The 19722-nt window shown below is 44.6% G+C and overlaps 2 protein-coding genes across 7 annotated transcripts in view; both read left to right on the top strand.

Moving 5' to 3' along the window:
* SRPX (sushi repeat containing protein X-linked) overlaps positions 1–19722 on the top strand; it is a 141920-nt gene that overhangs the window by 17982 nt on the left and 104216 nt on the right. Inside the window, exon 1 of one of the 2 annotated variants that reach the window (XM_004612919.2) lies at positions 9887–10014. The exons of the other annotated variant lie outside the window; for it this stretch is intronic. Within the exon in view, the coding sequence (XP_004612976.2) occupies positions 9921–10014 (94 nt within the window). The 5' untranslated portion in view covers positions 9887–9920. Of the gene's footprint in view, positions 1–9886; positions 10015–19722 lie in introns of those variants that run through there. 2 annotated transcript variants of the gene reach the window in all.
* Positions 1–19722, top strand: part of RPGR (retinitis pigmentosa GTPase regulator) — a 156982-nt gene that overhangs the window by 84211 nt on the left and 53049 nt on the right. Inside the window, exon 19 of one of the 5 annotated variants that reach the window (XR_008627305.1) lies at positions 3462–3625. The exons of 3 other annotated variants lie outside the window; for them this stretch is intronic. The gene's annotated coding sequence lies outside the window, so the exon portion shown is untranslated. Of the gene's footprint in view, positions 1–3461; positions 3924–19722 lie in introns of those variants that run through there. One more of the 5 variants, XR_008627304.1, reaches the window with a different exon arrangement.

The following is a 19722-nucleotide window of genomic DNA, read 5'->3' as shown; positions in this document are numbered from 1 at the left end:
AACTACCACTAATTTAAACTGCATTTTCACCTTATTTTTCTCTTCACTAATATATTATGCTTATACCTTTCAATTTTTTTAAAAAAATCTATTTTTCCAGGTTTTCTTGACTTTATCTCTTCATCCTACTATTACACACAATGGAAAGGAAGAGCATGTATATTCTTTATAAAGACATACAGAAGACATATAGAAGTATAGCATTATGGGGCTTAAGATATGGCTCAAAGCAGTAAAGCACTTTTAAAAACTGTAACCCCCAGGACACAAAAACATTCATTCAAAAGGATATTTGTACACCATTATTAACTATAGCATTTAGCACAGTAGCTAGGATATGGAGTCAACCCATTGTGTCCACAACAGATGTGTGGTAGTGAAGGTATGGTATATATACAATGGAATGCTATGCAGCTGCAATAAATGATAATGTTTATAATGCAATTCACTGCAATTTCGATGGAACTGGAGGGTATCATGCTAAGTGAAGTTATAAGAATAAAGACAAATACCTGATGATCTCACTTTTCTGTATATAGAATAACAGGATAAGGGAATGCAGGGAATCGAAGGGAGGCTGTCTAAATAACCCTGGAACCTAGATTATAAAAATGAGGTGGACAGGAAATCAACAAAATCAAAAGGAAGGAAGAATTGGAGGACAGGATGTAACAGAGACAGGGGCAGGGTCCTTGGGCATGTAGGGATGTAGAGTACGGTATATATGTATATTTAAACCACACTGCAACAACACTGTTAAGCAGGAAACCAAAAATACAATAACCAGATTGAAAAATGTGCCTGTCAGTGACACAGGCTGGGGCTGGGAGGGAATCTGAGGACATTGATGGAGGGAAGGTAACATTAGTGGTGGAATTAGAGTTGGGATATTGTATGCCTACTGTGAACAACTTTGTAAGTCACAGTGCCTCAGTATTTTTTTTTTAATTTTTAAAAATGCCTTTATGATTTATTATCAGAAAAATGTTTGATTTGTATAGTTAGTTTATGTACCTGTATTCCTGGGGCTATGTAAAAATTTCTCCATAGAAAAGGGTTCACAAAAAAGAGTACAATGTCTGAGTTGCAAGCAAGACCCTCCATGTCATGTGCAATGAAAGAGATTCCAAAGTGGGTGATATTAATCATTGTATCACTGTATCACTGTCATCCCATTGCTCATCGATTTGCTCAAGCAGGCACAAGTAACGTCTCCATTTTGAGACTTGTTACTGCTTTTGGCATATTGAATACACCATGGGTAGCTTGCCAGGCTCTGCCGTGCAGGTGGGATACTCTCGGTAGCTTGCTGGGCTCTCCGAGAGGTTGGAGGAATTGAACCCGGGTCAGCAATGTGCAACGTAAACGCTCTACTTGCTGTGCTATCACTCCAACTGATGATATTAATAAGGGTAAGAAAATGTTTGTCCTGAAGTTTTGTCAGTGCCATAACATAAAAAAAGGCAAGCATGGGAGGAAAAGCGATAGTACAGCGGGTAAAGGGCGTTTGCCTTACGTGCGCTGATCCTGGTTTGATTCCCAGCATCCCATATGGTCCCCTAGGCACTGCCAGGAGAAATTCTGTGTGCATTAAGAGCCAGGAATAATTTCTGAGTGCATTAGGAGCCAGGAGTAACCCCTGTGCATCGTCAGGTGTGACCCAGAAAACAAAACAAACCAAAAAAAGGGCAAGCATGACTGGGCCAAATCTCCACAGTCAGTTTCCTGGATTCACTTACACTGATGACAAGAAAAAAGCCATCATCTGGGGCGAGGAGACACTGATAAGAACGAAATGAGCTACATCAGCTACAAAAGAACAAAATTCATCTTCACTGGCATTAAAGGGTGAAAGGTCAGTGCTGATAGCTTAGTTCAAAAAAAGCTACTAATTTTTTTTTTTTGCTTTTAGGGTCATACCTGCCAATGCACAGGGGTTACTACTTGATCTGCACTCAGGAATTACTCCTGGTGGTGCTCAGGGGACCATATGGGATGCTGGGAATCAAACCTGGGTCAGCCATGTGCAAGACAAACACTCTTCTCGCTGTGCTATCACTCTAGCCCCAGCTACTTATTTTTAATAGTTGTTACAGTCTTATTTATTACCAGGAAATATCTCTTGACTTTTATATGAGTCACTATCATCATCATCATCACTATCATCCTGTTGATCCTCCATGTGATCGAGCAGGCCCAGTAATGTCTCCATTTGTCCTAGCCCTGAGATTTTAGCAGCCTCTCTTTACTTGTTCTTCCCAATGTTGCTGCATTAGAGGCTCTTTCAGGGTCAGGAGAATGAGACCCATCATTGTTACTGTATTTGGCATATGAATACATCATGGGGAGCCATAATTTTATCTTTTCTTATAGCTGCATAGTATTCCATTTGTATGTGTATGTACCACAATTTCTTGATTCACATCTTAATTCATATTGGACATAATTTGGGTCATTTCCATATTCTGGCTATTGAACCAAGTTCTGCGATGGACATGAGTGTGAATTAGCATTATTTTTATGGAGGTAACTGTCGTGCTCACTCTGTCCTGGCCACTTGAGGTCACAATTTGGACTACTCAGGAGAAGTAAAGCTCTACAGGTAGATTGGACATGCCTTTATTTTAGCTGCTATGCCATACTCAAGTCAGACAGACATTATATAGAAGAGTAAACAAAGTCAGTGAGGTAAGATGGTATATACTCATGTCATTTGCACCCTGTGCATGTGTGCAAGTGCATAGTTAAATAAAAATGGCCACATAAGTGTTGCTGATTAATTCCCAGCAGGAAGTCAGGCCTACTCAGAAACTAGGTCCAGTGTAGAATAGTATAAATGTAATATTTAAGACCTTTTGTGCTTCTGACCATGCAAGTGGAAGCAAACATAAACAAATGGGACTACATCAAACTAAGAAACTTCTGCACTTCAAAAGAAGCAGTGACCAAAATACAGAAAAATCCCACAGAATGGGAAAGAATATTTACCCAATTCCCATCTCATAGGGATTAATATCCAGGATATACAAGACACTTGTAGAATTGTATAAGAAAAAAACCTCCAGCCCCATAAAAAAATGGGGAGAAGAAATGAACAGAAACTTCCTCAAAGAAGAAATACAAATGACTCAAAGATACATGAAAAATGCTTTACTTCCCTAATCATCAGGGAGATACAAATCAAAACAACAATGAGATATCATCTCACACCACAGAGACTGGCACACATTCAAAAGAACAAAAGCTACCATTGCTGGCATGGATGTGGGGAAAAAGGGACACTCCTTCACTGTTGGATGGAATGCCATCTGGTCCAGCCTTTCTGGAAAACAATATGACAGTCCTTCAAAAACTAGAAATTGAGCTTCCATATGACCCCGCAATACCACTTCTGGGAATATATCCCAAGGATGCAAAAGAGCACAGTCAAAATGATATCTGTACCTATATATTTATTTCAGCACTGTTCACAATAGCCAAAATATGGAAACAACCTGAGTGCCCTAAAACAGATGACTGATTAAAGAAACTTTGGTACATCTACACAATGGAATACTACGCAGCTGCTAGGAGAGATGAAGTCATGAAATTTGCTTATAAGTGGATAAGCATGGAGAGTATCATGGTAAGTGAAATTATGGACAGACATAGAGGGACTGCACTCATTTGTGGAGTGTAGGGTAACATCACATGAGGCTGACACCCAAGGACGGTAGTTATGAGGGCCAGGGGTATCGCCCCATAGCTGGAAGACTGCTTCATGAGCGGAGGGGAGAAGGCAGATGGAATAGAGAAGGGATCACTAGGAAAATGATGGCTGGAGAAACCAGTTGGGATGGGGGATGCATGCCGAAAGTAGATAATGGACCAAGCATGATGACCTCTCAGTGTCTGTGTTGCAAGCTATAATGCCCAAAAGTAGTGAGAGGGTATGGGGAATATTGTCTGCCATGGAGGCAGGGGGAGGGTGTGAAAGGGGGGGGGGTATGCCCGGGATATTGGTGGTAGGGAATGTGCACTGGTGGAGGGATGGGTGTTTGATCATTGTGAGATTGTAACCCAAACATGAAAGCTTGTAACTATCTCATGGTAATTCAATAAAATTTAAAAAATTTTTAAAAAAATGGCTTTTTGTGCTTTAGGAGTATAATTTGATGCCTCTTAAAATGTATGTTAATGTATCATGGTCACTACCCATGGATATTACTTGATCTCTTGAGCACCGTCCAGTGGACCCCTTCTTTCTTTACATCCCACTCCCCAATCTGGCTCTGGTAACCTCAATTCTGTGTTCAGAACCCAAGGATACCTTTTCTTTTGACTTCATCTGTTCCGATGCTCTGATTTCACAGAAAAGTGAAATCATGTGGTAGTTTTTTTTTCCTGACTTAATTTGCTGAATATGACTTCCTGCAGTTCCATATATATTGTCACAAAAAACAAGGTTTCATTTTTTCCTTTGTTTTCTTTTGTTGGCTGAGCAGTATTCCACTATACATTTTTTTTTGCAGCTGAAATCTTTTTATTTAGTTATTTTGGGAAAACATAATACAGTTTCTACTTTTTTGGAGGAATGCCACCCCCAGCAACACTCAGTGGCAAGTCGTGGCTCTGCCTAGAGCGATAGCACACGGGTAAGGCATTTGCCTTGCATGCGGCCAACCCGAGTTCACTTCCTCCATCTCTCTTAGAGGGCCTGGCATGCTACCGAGAGTATCCCACCTGCAGGGCAGAGCCTGGCAAGCTATCCATGGTGTATTCAATATGCCAAAAATAGTAACAACAAGTCTCAAAATGAAGACGTTACTGGTGCCTGCTCAAGCAAATAGATGCACAATGGGACGACAGTGCTAGAGTGCTACAGTTCTCAGGGAACAATATCGAATTTGGGGGATTGAACCCAGTCGACCAGGTGCAAGGCGATGTGCCCTACCTACTGTACTATCTTTCCAGCCCTTGTTTACTTTTTTCAGCTACAGTAAATGGAATTTTGAGGTGGCCCTTATCAGACTCTCCTAATGATTATATTAGACTACATATAAGAGAATTTTATACGTAGAGAGAATATTTCGATATAATTAAGATCCCTAACTAGCTTCCTTCAAGTGGGGAGATTTTCCAAGTGAGCCTCCCATAAGCATACAAACCCCTTAATATTGGAGTTATCTTGGGCTGGTGATAGTAGAAAAGTTGGTCAGAGAGTTTCAGAATAAAGCAATGCAAACTCTAGTGGATGAAAAAATTCTGCAGCATAAGACAAAGGGAACAGGTTTACTCCCTTTAGTCTTTCCTTTAATCGTTCACTGAATACTTAGAATGTCTAAAATTGTCTTTCCGTTTTGTAGCTTATTATTTTTGTAAGACTGTTTCCCTTTGGATCTCTGGTAAACCTGCTCCCTTTGTCTTATGCTGCAGATTTTTTTCATCCATTAGAGTCTGTACACTTTCATTCTGAATATTTACCCTAAAAACAGAAGAAATCTGTGAGCTAAGAGATTGTAAACAGATGCTACTCTTTAGACTGTTCTTATATTAAAAAAAAATTAAGCATGAACATTCTTTTTTGTTTTGTTTTCAGGCCACCGCTAGAGATGCTCAGGATTGACTCCTGGCTATGTGCTCAGGAATCACTCCTGGTGGGCTCAACACACCATATGGTGTGCCAGAGATCTAACTCTGGTCTACCTCATGCAAGACAAGAACCCTACCTAAAGACTACTGCTCTGGCCCCGAGCTTGAGCATTCCTATATTAACCCATTCAGCTCTATAATTTTAATAGGTACCCGTAAACAAAAGTATCACCCAAATCACCCTACTCTTCTGGCATTCATTAACTGTAACTCTAGTAGACTGAGATCCATTCTCCTTGGTCTTCTAGCCTTGAGCTCTTGGAAACCTGGACAATCTATAGTTTGATTTCATATGTAAAATAAAATAAAAGATAAATATTTTACAGCACTGTGTAAAATATTGAATCTATTCACAAATGTGCTATTGGGCCAGAAAGAGAGAGTATAAGGCTTAAGGTGTTTGCTTTGCATCCTGTCAATACCAGTTCAAATTCTTGGTGCTTACATATGGTTCCGGGAGCACTGCCGTGGTCATTCCTGAGCACAGAGCCAGGAAGAGCCCCTGAGAACTTCTCGTGTGCCCCTCCAAAATATATGTGTGTATGTACGCTACTCAATGTGTAATGCCTAGAATAGTGCTATTATGTACTTCTTGTCTGTTTTATTTTTCCAGCAAGTCATGTTTGTTTTACAAAAATCATTGATCAAGTATTGGAAGTTTAGAAATAATAGTCCTGATCCATAATGATTGATCACTGGGCTAAAATGCATGCTGTACATGTAGGAACCCCAGGTTTGGTTCCTGACACCTCAAGGTCCCCTGAGCACAGAACCAGGAGTAGGCCCTGAACACCACCAGGTACAGGTGTTTTGTAGAACAAAAACAAAGCGAAGCAAAACAAAAGTAATAATTCTTTTCCAGAGATAACTTGAGAAGCATTGCCCTAGGCTGTGTCTCTTGCGAGGGTCTCCTTGACTTTAATTCCCCTGCAAAGTGGTTTCACAAGATACAGAGCCTCCAATCCTCCCCTCCTAAATTTAAGCCATTATCTTGAAAGAATGTGGAAAGAGAACCAGCTTGAGAGGGTGGGAGACTGAAAAGGCGTGGTAAGAGAAGAAGGATACTGAGCAGGAAGGGCCTTGACTGTGATGTTCTCAGAAATTCATAGCACAGTGGGTAGGGTGTTTGACTTGCACTCAGCTGACCCGGTTCAATTACCCTGTCCCTCTTGGAGAGCCCGACAAGCTACCAAGAGTATCCCGCCTGCATGGCAGAGCCTGGCAAGCTACCTGTGGCGTACTTTATATGCCAAAAACAGTAACAAGTCTCACAATGGAGATGTTACTGGTATCCCCTTGAGCAAATCAATGAACAACGGGATGACCGTGCTACAGTGCTACAAGTAGGTAACTGATAGATTCTCCTTCAATGCTGCTGCTGAGTGGACAAGCTTAGAGAAAGGGTGGTGAGTGGACATCCTAGAAATCCTTTTCTTTCCCTCTCCACTATAGGGTATGCTGCTCTGACTTGGGACAAGATGGTTGTGTCTAGTCCAATTTACTCCACACCGCAAAGTGGAAAGATCTGGCAGATCCACCCCCACTGCCAGATTTGGATATCTGTGTTCCCTTCTCACCTCTGGCACTTGGCCCAGCACTCTGGAATGTTTCAGAGGCAGAGCAGGCACTGTCAGCTAAGCCCTGAGGTGCCTGGGAAGGAAGTCTTTCTTAATTTGTACCTCCCAGGTTGTACCCTCACAGGTACTACTACGAAGCCACGTTCCATCTACTTTGTGTGGGTGATTTTCGAGCTCTAATTTTACAGCTTAAAGTCAACACAACAGGCCTGCCTGTAAAGATGTTCAGAACCAATTTCTTGCCTCCCAAGCTTTGGGTCTTATGCCCCCAGTGTCTTTTTCCAATTCACAAGCAGTTCTGTGACAAGCCCTAACTGACTTCATGCTTCTTTCAACTCAGGAACCAGTCTTCTAAATTAATGGGCTTATTTATTTCGATAGATTATGAATCTTCTTGATCATTCAGGTGTCTACCAAGTTAAAGTGGAACAGATCGCGAACCGCTTCCCCCCACTTTCCCTCTGCTGACATTCTTTCTAAGAGAGAAGGGGCCTGGAGTCAGCATCATGCATTCCCCAGTGGGCAATATCGCAGGCCCTTGGGAGGGGCTGGAATGCTAGGGCATGTGTGGGGGATGGCGTGCAGTAGAAGGTTCATGTGCAGTTGGGAGAAATGCTTTGCGTTTTTTTGTTTAAAGATTTCCAGGGAAGCACAGAGCGATTGTTTTCTAAAAAGGGAGCCAAATAAATCTGGAAACCTCTCCTCACCACCATCTGATTCAGGTTTGCTCTAAGGCAGCCAAGAAAACGACTGCTGACATAGAGTATGGCGTTTCTCATCTTCCAGCCAGACTTGGGTGACAAGAGGGAACCAGGTGTTCGTTCTCAACCCACTACGTGAATTCATGCTGAATTTTGTGAGAAGTGCTTGTTTGCAAAGTGACATAAGAAAGAAAGGGCTCAGAATAGATTAACCTGGACCCCAAATGTGGAATATATATTATATTAGCTTGCTCATAGGCCTAGAATAGTGGTTCTCTTTGGCAGTGTTTTTTCCCTAGGGGACATGGGACATCTGGAGACTTGGATTGTCACAACTGGGTAAAGGAAAGGGTCACACTGCACTTGCTGCACAGATGTTAGGGGATGCTGCGAGGTCCTCCAGTCCACATCACTGTCACCGTCCCTGACAAAGAAATATCCAGTCCCAAATGCTTATTGTGCCTAGGTTAAGAGATCTGGTCCAGAATTAATCCCATCCTAAAATCTGTACCAGAACAAGGAGAGAGCAAAATAGGCATTTGGTCAAATTCCAGGATGTAGTCCTAAAGATTCTAGCTTTATTGGTTTGGGGCCCAGCCTAGAAATGTTATTGTCCCTCCTTGGGTGATTTGTGTGTGGACAGGATTGAGAATGGCCATTCCCTGGAGAGTTTGCTGTGATGACAGCCAGGAGAAAGCCCCAGTACGGCTGGGTGTGGCCCAACCCCACCCCTCCTCAAAAAAGAAAAAAGAAAGAAAAGAAAAAAGAGAACGCAGCCTCATGAGCCATCCTACAGGCGGTGGGAACCCCCACCCCATGATGCGGACGACAGGGTGGTGACTCCAGGCCAGTCAGCGGTGCCCTTGGGGTGATTGACAACTCAGGAACTAGGCGGATCTGGTTGCAGAAAACTACAGAGGTGGATTCCCAAGGGTGTGGGTGAGACAGGGAACTTTCTGTGCCTTGTGCTCGCCCATGGGCAGACCCTGGAAAGAGAACTTGAAGCCCCATCCCAAACCGCAGTACTGCAGCGCTGCATTCGCCCCAGCTCTTGATCCTCCCCTTTCCTAAAAGAGAAACAGAACAACCCAGCGCACCGGAGTGGGCGCCTGCAGGATCCTGGGTCTATTCAAATCTCCCGCCTGCCCGTGACCGTGAACCTGGGCACATTTTCTTTCTTTTTAAAAAAATTTTTAAAGATTTTTTTATTGAATTATTGTGAGACAGACTCTTACAAAGCTTTTCACGATGGGATTTCAGTCATACAGCATTTCAACACCCATCCCATCATCTCCCACCCTCCACTTCTCTCTCTCTCTCTCTCTCTCTCTCTCTCTCTCTCTCTCTCTCTCTCTCTCTCTCTCTTCCCCCCCCCCTTCCCCTTTTGGGCATTGCGGCTGCAATATTGATACTGAAATCAAGAATATCCCTTTACCTACTTTCAACTGGGCACATTTTCTAAGTGTTGGTTTCTTCTTGGATTACATGAGTGTAAGTAAGAATAGGCATGAAAAGGTTCCAACCAGACAACGTGGCCTTGGTTCCCAGCCGCAGGGGGCCACCCTGGGTCCTTGTGGTCGCCCCCTCTGCTCGCGCATCACTCAAGCCGCTTCCTGCAAGGATGCCATTGCGCGGAGGGCTCTGGGAGACACTGGGGGGCGGGGGGGGGGGTCGTCACCAGCCTGTGTGTGGCAGTTGACAGAGTTGACAGGACGCACAGCCTGCGAACCAAAAGATAGTAATTGAGAATCGAGTTGGCAGGGACGCGCCTGGGCGCGCTGACTGCCCTTCCCGAGGGGGTCCCCCCGCAGCGTCCAGCAGCCCAGGCGCGCTGTATAAACGGAGAGGGTTGAGGTGGGTGGGAGTCCCAAATCGCGCCAGCCTTTGGGGAGAGGAGGCGGAGGAAGGCGGGCAGGCCCCAGGCGGGAGGGAGGGAGAGGCGAGAGGAGGAGTTTTCCAGTCGGGTGTGAGCCGCGCTCTCCTCCAGCCCCCTGCGAGCACGCTGCGCGCCATGGGGAGCCCCGCACGCCTGCCCGCAGCCCTGCTGCTGCCCCCCGTGCTGCTCCTGCTGCTGCTGCGCGTCCCGCCGAGCCGAGGCTTCCCAGGTAGGGCCGGGGGCGTCCAGGGGGCAGGAGGGAGCTGCGGGGGGTTGCCCTTTGTTTGCGCTGAGCTTGTCCTGCCTGGCCCTAGGGAGGGAGGGGGCGAGCCGGGCTGGAGTCCGGGCTCCTGAGAAGTGAGCGGACTTAAACTCCCCCCTCTCCCCCCCCCCCACCAAACGAGGCGCAGAGCAAGTCTGTGACGTGGGGAGTCAAAGTAGAGTCCGCTTTTGGAGTGCGGCGGGGCAGGGGGGGTGGGGGTGGCGCCGTCGAGCCCACGTCGGCAAGGGGCGCTAAGAAGAGACCTTTAACCATCCACTTCGCTGCTCACTGGCAGAACTTTGACTTCGCGCACTGTGGGGCATAGCGGGCCAGGGGAGCTGATAGCTGGTCATCGACCCGCCCTCCCCCGCCAACACACACACACACACACACACACACACACACACACACACACACACACACTCCACACTCGAAGTTGCGGGGCAAGAGCCATGAGCCAACACTCGGTGGCTAACTTCGGCTAACTCTTCCACCGTTCCCACCATCACCACACACACACTCTAGGATTCCGAAAACGCCTGCCCCGCTGGGCGAGCATACTGGTAACATGTGGCAGTGCGCCCGCCTGGTCAGTGCCGAGCAAAGAGGGCTCCGCGCAGTTGCATCTCACTTAGGCAGGAGGTGTGGCTTCGAGTTGCTGGAAGGCGAGAGGCTAAGGCTTTGGTTAGACCTCTCAGTGTGGGAAACCCCCTTTTCAGAGCTGCCCTTTGAAACGCTCCAGGCCACTGTCTTGTCTTGGATGCTACGTTAGCATCAGGGGAGCGGGATGACTTGGGGCTCGTTTTCAGGTAGCTTTAATAAGGGCTGTGAGTGACAGGGCTTAGAGGGCGAGCACATCTTTGGCATCGCGTTCCATGCCGCAGGCGCTTCAAATCTGGAGTCCAAGGAACCAGCCTACTGAGATCTGGCTAAGGAACATGAGAGAGGGCATGGAGTGTACTTGGGTGGTGTGGGGACCATGGCTGGAGAGTGTCCATACCCTCGTGGACCCAGGACTCACCCACACATAAAATAAGAACCGGGATCCGGTTTGTGTTTTGAACGGATTCTTCTAAGTTTAGACCTGTTGTCGGAACTGATTCAGGGAAAAGTGGGAACAAGAGCTTATCCACAGGGTGGGACTAATGCTATTTCTTTGGAGGGTGTACTAATACCCTCTTTAGCAGCAGCAGGGTGAAAAGAGCCTGTGGAAGGGGGAGGCCATACTGGGCAAGGGATGGCTGGCGGGATGGGAGGAGAGGGAGAGTGAAATTGAGAAACCCAAGCCGCATGGTAGGGTGACATGGGAGGTTTTTCTGTGCATCTGGAGACTTTCTCAGCCACGGGGCCGTCCCTTCTTCTTCTGCCTTTCCTCTCTTGTCTCTCAGCTTCTACCCTTATTGGTCTTAGCTGCCTAACACAGCCCAGCCATACAGAGACTCCTAAGGTTGCCACTTTGAGCCTCACTGTAAGTCTCACAATGGAGACGTTACTGGTGCCCGTGAGAGCCAATCAGTGAACCACGGGATGACAGTGATATAGTGAATTTTTCTTCTATGCCCGCTGGTCTGGCTCCTGGGGGTCAAGTCTGGGGGATTCCCCGAAATGCGGGTCACCTTGCAGTGTCTTCTATCATTGTCCTTGCCCTCTGGCACCGCTCTCTTGCCACCCAGAGCTGGAGCAGTTGGAAGGCTGCTTTCAAAGCCCTCCTCATGGGCTTTGAGCGCTGGCTTGGCAAGCTCCAGTGGGGCATCTCGGGAAATGTGTGCCACCGCCACTGGGGCTGTTGACTCAAGAAGGAGATTCCAGTTCAGGCTAGAGCTTTTGAAAGCTTGATGGTGGTGGGCAGGTGGATCTGGAGCTAAATCCTATGAGCTGACTTTACATCAAGTGCTCAGTGACAGATTTTCAAGATCATGCCAAAGACACTCTTCTCTGGACATCATTATCTCCAGGAAAAGTGCAGGTACCTCTGGAAGAGGGAGCCCCATGAGCCACAGCCCTCCCCGACTCACTCTCCACTCCACTCCCCACCCCTGTCCCCAGTCACTTCTGCAACTATCTGAGATTTACTGCCTCAGACTTGCCAAGTAAACCATTTTTCTCTCTTGTAGAAAGACTCTGGAGTTCTTCCATCTTTGAATTTGATGCAGCTTTGCTGGCCTGTTTATTCTTTGCAGCCTAGATTCAGTGTCTATGAAAGATGTAGTGTCTTACCAAAACCCATATGAAATACACAAAATGTTTCTTGCCAAGTTTCCATCTTTTCTGTATGTCATATGTCATTAAGAAATAGGAGAGGGTTTTTTTTTTTTTTGCTTTTGGGTCACACCCGACAATGCTCAGGGTTTTTTCCTGGTTCTGCACTCAGGAATTATTCCTGGTGGTGCTCAGGGGACCATATGGGATGCTGGGAATCGAACTCAGGTCCACCATGTGCAAGGCAAATGCCCTACCCGCTGTGCTATTGCTCCGGCTCCAGAAGATAGGGGTCTTGATTCTGTCCCTAAATGAGCTCCTGAAATCTTTATTTACAGTGAGGGCTTGGGAGCTTCATACTTCTTCCTGCTGGCAAGGCTGAAAAGAAAGAATGAGCATTATGGTTGCTAAGAAAGTGTCTCTGATTTGCCTTGAACATGGCTGACTCTGGTTTGATGCCTGACACCAAATATCTTCTGCTGAATCCCACCAGAAATGATCTCTGAGTGGACCCTCAGCACAGCAGAATGTGGCCCCAAATCCACCCCGCAAAGGGCCCCTGAATCTAATACATAGAGAAAACCAGTAAAGTTGTGTGGTTTTACCAGTGACGAAGGGGCTGCCTTGCTAAAAAAAACCCAACCATCAGCCAAAGCAGTCTCTTCAGGCACCACATTCAGATGCAAGTATTAATATCTAAACACCTGGCTCAGGATATACAATTAAAGTCTCACCAGAAGCAGGCAAGGCTAGGAATTTCTATTTGAATTCAAAACATGTAATCAACCGCTGACATTGCTCAGTATTCAAAAGGAAAATGCTAGGGGGACAGGCCAATTTCAGCTGGCTCTTCCTTCGCTGATGACACTTTGCACACACTCTGTTGTTATGGCTTCTCATTTCACAGATTTGTGAAGTGAAAAACACCCCGAACCCTTGCAAAAGCAGTGTCTTCAAACCTTCCCTTCTTAGTAGTCCTCCTGCCACAATTGAAATAGTAGTCCCTCTCTGATTATTATTGTAACATTCTCATTTTCAGTTGCTCATGCTAACTCAATCTATGATCTCTGGCCAGACTTTGGTCTTTTAAATACAACCTACCTACTGTCTTTTCTTAAAAAGTCAATTTACTCTTCTACTATAAAACTTAGAACAGCAGCTTCTTCCTCTCTGATGTTCAATAGAAATAGTAACTTACATAGCCTGAGAGTCTGAGCTCCGTGATGTCTTATTCTTCCTTCTAGATTTCCCGGTTGTCCAGAGAACTACCTTGAGTTAAGTGCCCCTTTGTGCTTAGTAGGCTAACATTTCCCTATTTTTCCAGTGATGGACCATTGAACTGAAACGGAGCTGAGAGAAATGTGCAGGTAAACAGGGCTTTGTGCCACCAGGAGCCTGCATAGGGACTATGTCTTGCTGACTTTAGAGGTTGCCTTTGAATCCAGGAACACCCTCTGGTTAAGCAATAACGTTCTCTGTTGGGGGCTGTAAGATGAGAGACTTAACTGCAGCCACAAGCTGGAGTTTGCATTTATTATTTTTGTTGGCCACTTTACTACAGCTCCTTCCAAAGTGGTTGAATGGTTTCCTTACCAAATGCATGTGTGTGCCATCAAGTTCCCTTTCAGAGAACATAAGGAAGACGGGTAATTGGAATCGAAGAGTTTAAACAGAAGAAGGTTGCTTTTGCCAGACAAATAGCAGAGCATGAAATTATAGCAGCCAAGTTATGATGAATATCCAGGTTAGAGATGCATTTCTAAAATAGCAGTGTAAATAATAACTTCTGGAGAGTTCCATACAGTTCATAGGGACTTTCTCAAGTCTTCTCTAGATTGTGAGATTGTGTGATTTCTTTCTTTCTTTCTTTCTTTCTTTCTTTCTTTCTTTCTTTCTTTCTTTCTTTCTTTCTTTCTTTCTTTCTTTCTTTCTTTCTTTCTTTCTTTCTCTCTTTCTTTCTTTCTCTTTCTCTCTTTCTCTCTCTTTCTCTCACTTTCTTTCTTTCTTTCTCTCTCTCTTTCTCTCTCTTTTTCTCTCTCTCTTTCTCTCTTTCACTCTCTCTTTCTTTCTTTCTTTCTTTCTTTCTTTCTTTCTTTCTTTCTTTCTTTCTTTCTTTCTTTCTTTCTTTCTTTCTTTCTTTCTTTCTTTCTCTCTTTCTTTCTTTCTCTTTCTCTCTTTCTCTCTCTTTCTCTCACTTTCTTTCTTTCTTTCTTTCTCTCTCTCTTTCTCTCTCTTTTTCTCTCTCTCTTTCTCTCTTTCACTCTCTCTCTCTCTTTCTTTCTTTCTTTCTTTCTTTCTTTCTTTCTTTCTTTCTTTCTCTCTCTTCTTTCTTTCTCTTTCTCTCTTTCTCTCTCTTTCTCTCACTTTCTTTCTTTCTTTCTCTCTCTCTTTCTCTCTCTTTTTCTCTCTCTCTTTCTCTCTTTCACTCTCTCTCTTTCTTTCTTTCTTTCTTTCTTTCTTTCTTTCTTTCTTTCTTTCTCTCTCTCTCTCTCTCTCTTTCTTTCTTTCTTTCTTTCTTTCCTTCCTTCTTTCCCTCCCTCCCTTCCTTCCTTCCTTCCTTCCTTCCTTCCTTCCTTCCTTCCTTCCTTCCTTCCTTCCTCCCTCCCTCCCTCCCTCCCTTCCTTCCTTCCTTCCTTCCTTCCTTCCTTCCTTCCTTCCTTCCTTCCTTCCTTCCTTCCTTCCTTCCTTCCTTCTTTCCTTCCTTCCTTCCTTCCTTCTTTCCTTCCTTCCTTCCTTCTTTCCTGTTACACCCAGCAATGTTCAGGGATTACTCCTGGCTCTGCACTCAGGAATCACTCCTGGTGGTGCTCAGTGGACCCTATGGGATGCAGGTGGAGGGGGCAATTGAATTCTGGTCAGTTTCATGTGAGGCAAATGTCCTACCTGCTCTGCTATTCCTCCAGCTCCTTGTGTGATTCTTTGACTGCTAGGTCTGATGGTCTGTTGTTTGAGTGGTCTTTCAAATGCAAATATTTATCTTGGATTATTTCATTTAGTTGAAATAGAATCAGTTTCTGCCATCTTTTAAAACTTTATTTTTTTAGTTTCTGCCTTCTTGAATGAAACAAGGCTCTACCCTGAAACTTCCTTTTAAAATTGGCTGGTACAAGACAGAGTGCTTAGCATACCAGGATAAAGAGTGTAGGGACTTCCTCTTACAGTAGTCTTTTGTTTTATGAGGAAGGAGATACAGAGCTATCACCACTGGTAAGTGCCATTAGTATAATTGGGCCAAAAGACACTGGGAACATAGAGACGGGCCATGAAGGAACACGGGACTGGCTTTGGAAGACAGATGCTTATAGATGTTATGCCAACAATAGTAAGCCAAAGAAAGTCAAAGTAGGGGGTCCTGGGCTTCTCTAAGAATATTTTGAAATTGAAAACAAAATTCTGTGTGGGTGTTCGTTTTCTGGGGGGAAGGCCCTATGCCAAGAAAAACCACTAAGTTCATCTTTGTGGATTCTCTGAGCAAACAGGCACTTAGTGGGCACACACACACAAAAACTCAACCATAAAATAAGATGAATTTGATAGTAGATAAGCTTTGAATGAGTAGTTGGCTAAGAATTGATGACCTGCTGCACAGTTATCCCGGCCTCCTCTTTTTTTCTTCTTTTTTTGCTTTTCGGGTCACACCAGCCATGCACAGGGGTTACTCTCCTGGCTCTGCACTCAGGAATTACTCCTGGCGGTGCTGGGGGACCATATGGGATGCTGGGAATTGAACCCGGATGGGCCACAAGCAAGGCAAATGCCCTACCTGCTGTGCTATCTATCACTCCATTCCCCCGGCCTCCTGAGTTTTAAAAACGTCACGCACACAAAGCAGATGTAGTCATAGGCTGTGGCTTCCTTCAGGCCTACACTTGAAACTAGTTACTTCCCTCATCTAAGACAGTTCCAAGCCCTGGCAGGGGATGTGTTTGAGTCAGTATTTGCAGATTAGTTGATTGCAGTAACAGTGATGGGAAATCAGTGCCTTTTATTTTAAATATACCTTCAAGATTTAACTAGAATTTCCAAAATGATTGTTCCTAAAAGGAGAGCGAGGAGGCACAATATCAGTGGTAATTTATAGTTCCCTGAGCAATTGATCCAACCTGGACAGGCAACAAATCAGGGCGTCAATAATGGATGAGACTCTTAGCTATCAAATCTCTCTAGGGCACTCTTGAAGGAAATTTGCAAGGAGTTCCAGATAAAGATTTAAGGACAAAGCTTGTGCAAGAGAAAAGTGATTGATAGCATTGCTAAGTTCCTAGGTTTTCCAGATGATAATTGGTTGCACCTGGATCTTGTGAGCGTGTGGTTCACTCTGACCTCAGAAACTTCTGGAGTTCTCATTTCCAAGCTGAGTGATTCACTTACCCGTCATCCTAAGCTCGTCCTGGAGCACTGGATATCTCTTTATGCATTGTTCTCTGGGGAGAAGATAGATGGTTTTGGACATAATGGCTTGAATTTTCCCAGAGGTTTGGGGTTGGAAATTGAGTATATTGGCTTTAAAATATGTTTATGACTAATATGCCGGCAGATCCAAACATAGAATTGGGAAGAAGATTTTTTTTTTTTTTGGCCAGGGCCTTAAAATACCACTGTGCTATCTTCTGCCCTACTCAAAGTAATCTGAGGGGTAACGGGTCACATGTTGTACCAGTGGCTTGTTGGCCCTGCCGTCTCTGGTTGTTTGCAGTGTCTGTCTACTTATGGCTAGTGTTTGTCTCTTTAATGCTGACTGCATCCCCGGGAACCTCTGACGTGACTCTAGCCCGCCACTTCCAGGAATGTTGGGACATACTGGTTAAATTAGGACCCTGAGCCAAGGCTTGACTGCCCTATTGTGGAGTGTTAAGGAAATGGTGGCATGGCTGTGTCCCCTCTGCTCCCAGATTGGTCAGTCCTTATAGGATTGCTGACAGATGTGTTGCCACTGACTCAGCATTTGTCAGAAAAAAATCCCTTTCATGGGTCAGAGTGATAGTACGGCCTGTAGGGCATTTGCCTTGCATGCGGCCTACACAAATTCAATCCCAGGCACCCCATATGGACCCCTTAGGGTCCCCAGGAGTAAGTTCTGAGCACCATCGGGTGTGACCCCAAAATAAACAAACAAAAATAACCTTTCAGTATCCTCTGTTGAAATCCTGTTTCCATTTAGATTTTAACCTAGAGGTCGAATCATTTCATTTCATTAGGTACTCAGATCCGATGGCCTGGCCATGTGAGCAGGTAGTGGAGTCTTTTTCGTTTTGTATTCTCATTGTCTAATAGGCAGCCTGTCTGTGAGGAAGCTCACAGTGGGTCTGTGGTATGGAATCTGCTGAGAACATGGCCCTGGTCGGACTCTCATAGGAATTTCTCATCCACATCCTGGTTCCCCTGCATGTCGTGCCCACTGTCACTGTCACTGTCATCCCGTTGCTCATCAATTTGTTCGAGCGGGCACCAGTAACATCTCTCATTGTGAGACTTATTGTTACTGTTTTTGGCATATCCAATACACCACGGATAGCTTGCCAGGCTCTGCCGTGCAGGCTCCATACTCTCAGTAGCTTGCCGGGCTCTCCGAGAGGGGCGGAGGAATTGAACATGGGTCAGCCGCGTGAAAGGCAAACGCCCTACTGCTGTGCTATTGCTCCAGCTCATGGACTGCCCAGTTCATGGAAATGCAGAACCTTAGACTGGGGAGCGTGCAGAGTTGGGTAGAGTTCAGCCCTGTGTCTCCAGAATTCCTTCCACTCTACTACAGGCAGGAATTGGTTTTAAGTGGCTACTACATGTGCCAGGCACTTGAAAAAGACAAACAAGGAACCAGTCACACCATGTTGCCCATACAGGGCTCCTCTACAGGGTGCCTTTCAGAATGGTTGTTAATAATAATAATAATAATAATAATAATAATAATAATAATAATAATAATAATAATAATAATAATGGTTGTTAATAATAATAATAATAACACTATGATCTTGGGGTCTCACTGGGAGGATTCTTGGATGTTCATGGGTTCTGAGTTGTTGGCCCAAGGCCAGTTCTTGCATCTTTTTGTTGAGGTCCCAAAATGTTCCCTTTTTGTGTCACTTGCTTTAAATTTCACAACCAATAATAATGTGTTGATATTTTTAACAGCTTTATTGAGGTACATTTGCCTACCACAAAATCTGCTCATTTAAGTCAGTTCAAGTTTATAGAATTCTGAGTTTATCATATGAAAAGTTTCTATTGATTTTATAACTTTTCCATTATCCCCCAACCCTTTTCATTACCCACACCCCTTAGTCATCATTCTCCAACTCACTTCCACCCCTCAGCTCTAAGAAACCACTAGTATATTTTGAGCCATTACATATTTTCCTATTCTTAACTTTTCATATAAATGGACAAAATTTTTCCTTTGTGTCTGGCTTTTTTCACATAGATTAATGTTTTCATGATTCATCCATGTTGGAGCAGGTATCAGCATCTGATTTATTTGTAAGGCTGAATTATCATCTTTTGCATTATGCCATATTTTTAATCTGTCTGTCTATTCATTGATGGATACTTCACTTTCACCGATTTTAAATCAAGGTAGCAATTGGTCTATAATACTGTAGAGGTTTATATACTGCAGTTTATAGCTTCATACTTCAACATATATATATTCCACACCAAGCCTACTCCCAAAGATTGTTTCCACCCACTACCATCCCACAGAGCCCTTTATACATGCCATCCTTCCCTAGTCCCCCGCCTTTTATTTCTTTTTGGGTCACACCCGACAATAGCACAGGGGTTACTCCTGGCTCTGCACTCAGGAGTTACCCCTGGCCGTGCTCAGGGAACCATATGGGATGCTGGGAATTGAACCTGGGTCGGCTGCATGCAAGGCAAACGCCCTACCTGCTGTGCTATCGCTCCAGCCCCCCTAGTCCTCTTTTCCTCTGGTCACTGCTATTCTATTGTCAGAATCTAAGGGTTTTGCTTTGCTTACTTTGTTCATTTGCTATGATATGAGTGGTATCATGTAGAATTTGAATTTGTTTATCTCCATCTTCCTTACTTCATTTAGCATAATAACTCCAAGGTCTGTCACATTTGACAAGATTTCATCCTTTTTTTCAGTTGAGTGGTATTCCATTGTGTAGATGTACCATATCTTCTTTCCTGTTGTTGTTCTTGGGCCATATCCTGTGGTGCTCAGGGCTTTTTCCTGGCTCTGTACTCAGAGATCACTCCTGGAGATACTCAGGGGATCTTTGGTGGTGTCACAGGTCAAACCAGTGTGGGCTAAATGCAAAGCAAGTAGCGTCTTAATCCTTGTACTATCTCCCTGACCTCCTGATGATTCTTATACCCAGTGAAGCCTGAGAAGTAAGGACCGATAGGTGCAGCACAGTACCAACCCAAGGTGGTTGGTCTGTTTCTAACAACCACACAATAACTCCCTTCTCCTTTCAGCTTTGCCTTCATCATTATATCCCATAGACTTCT

Source organism: Sorex araneus, chromosome X (assembly GCF_027595985.1).
Source record: "Sorex araneus isolate mSorAra2 chromosome X, mSorAra2.pri, whole genome shotgun sequence".
In the NCBI taxonomy this organism is placed as follows: Eukaryota; Metazoa; Chordata; class Mammalia; order Eulipotyphla; family Soricidae; genus Sorex; species Sorex araneus.
This window is presented reverse-complemented; position numbering and strand designations above follow the sequence as displayed.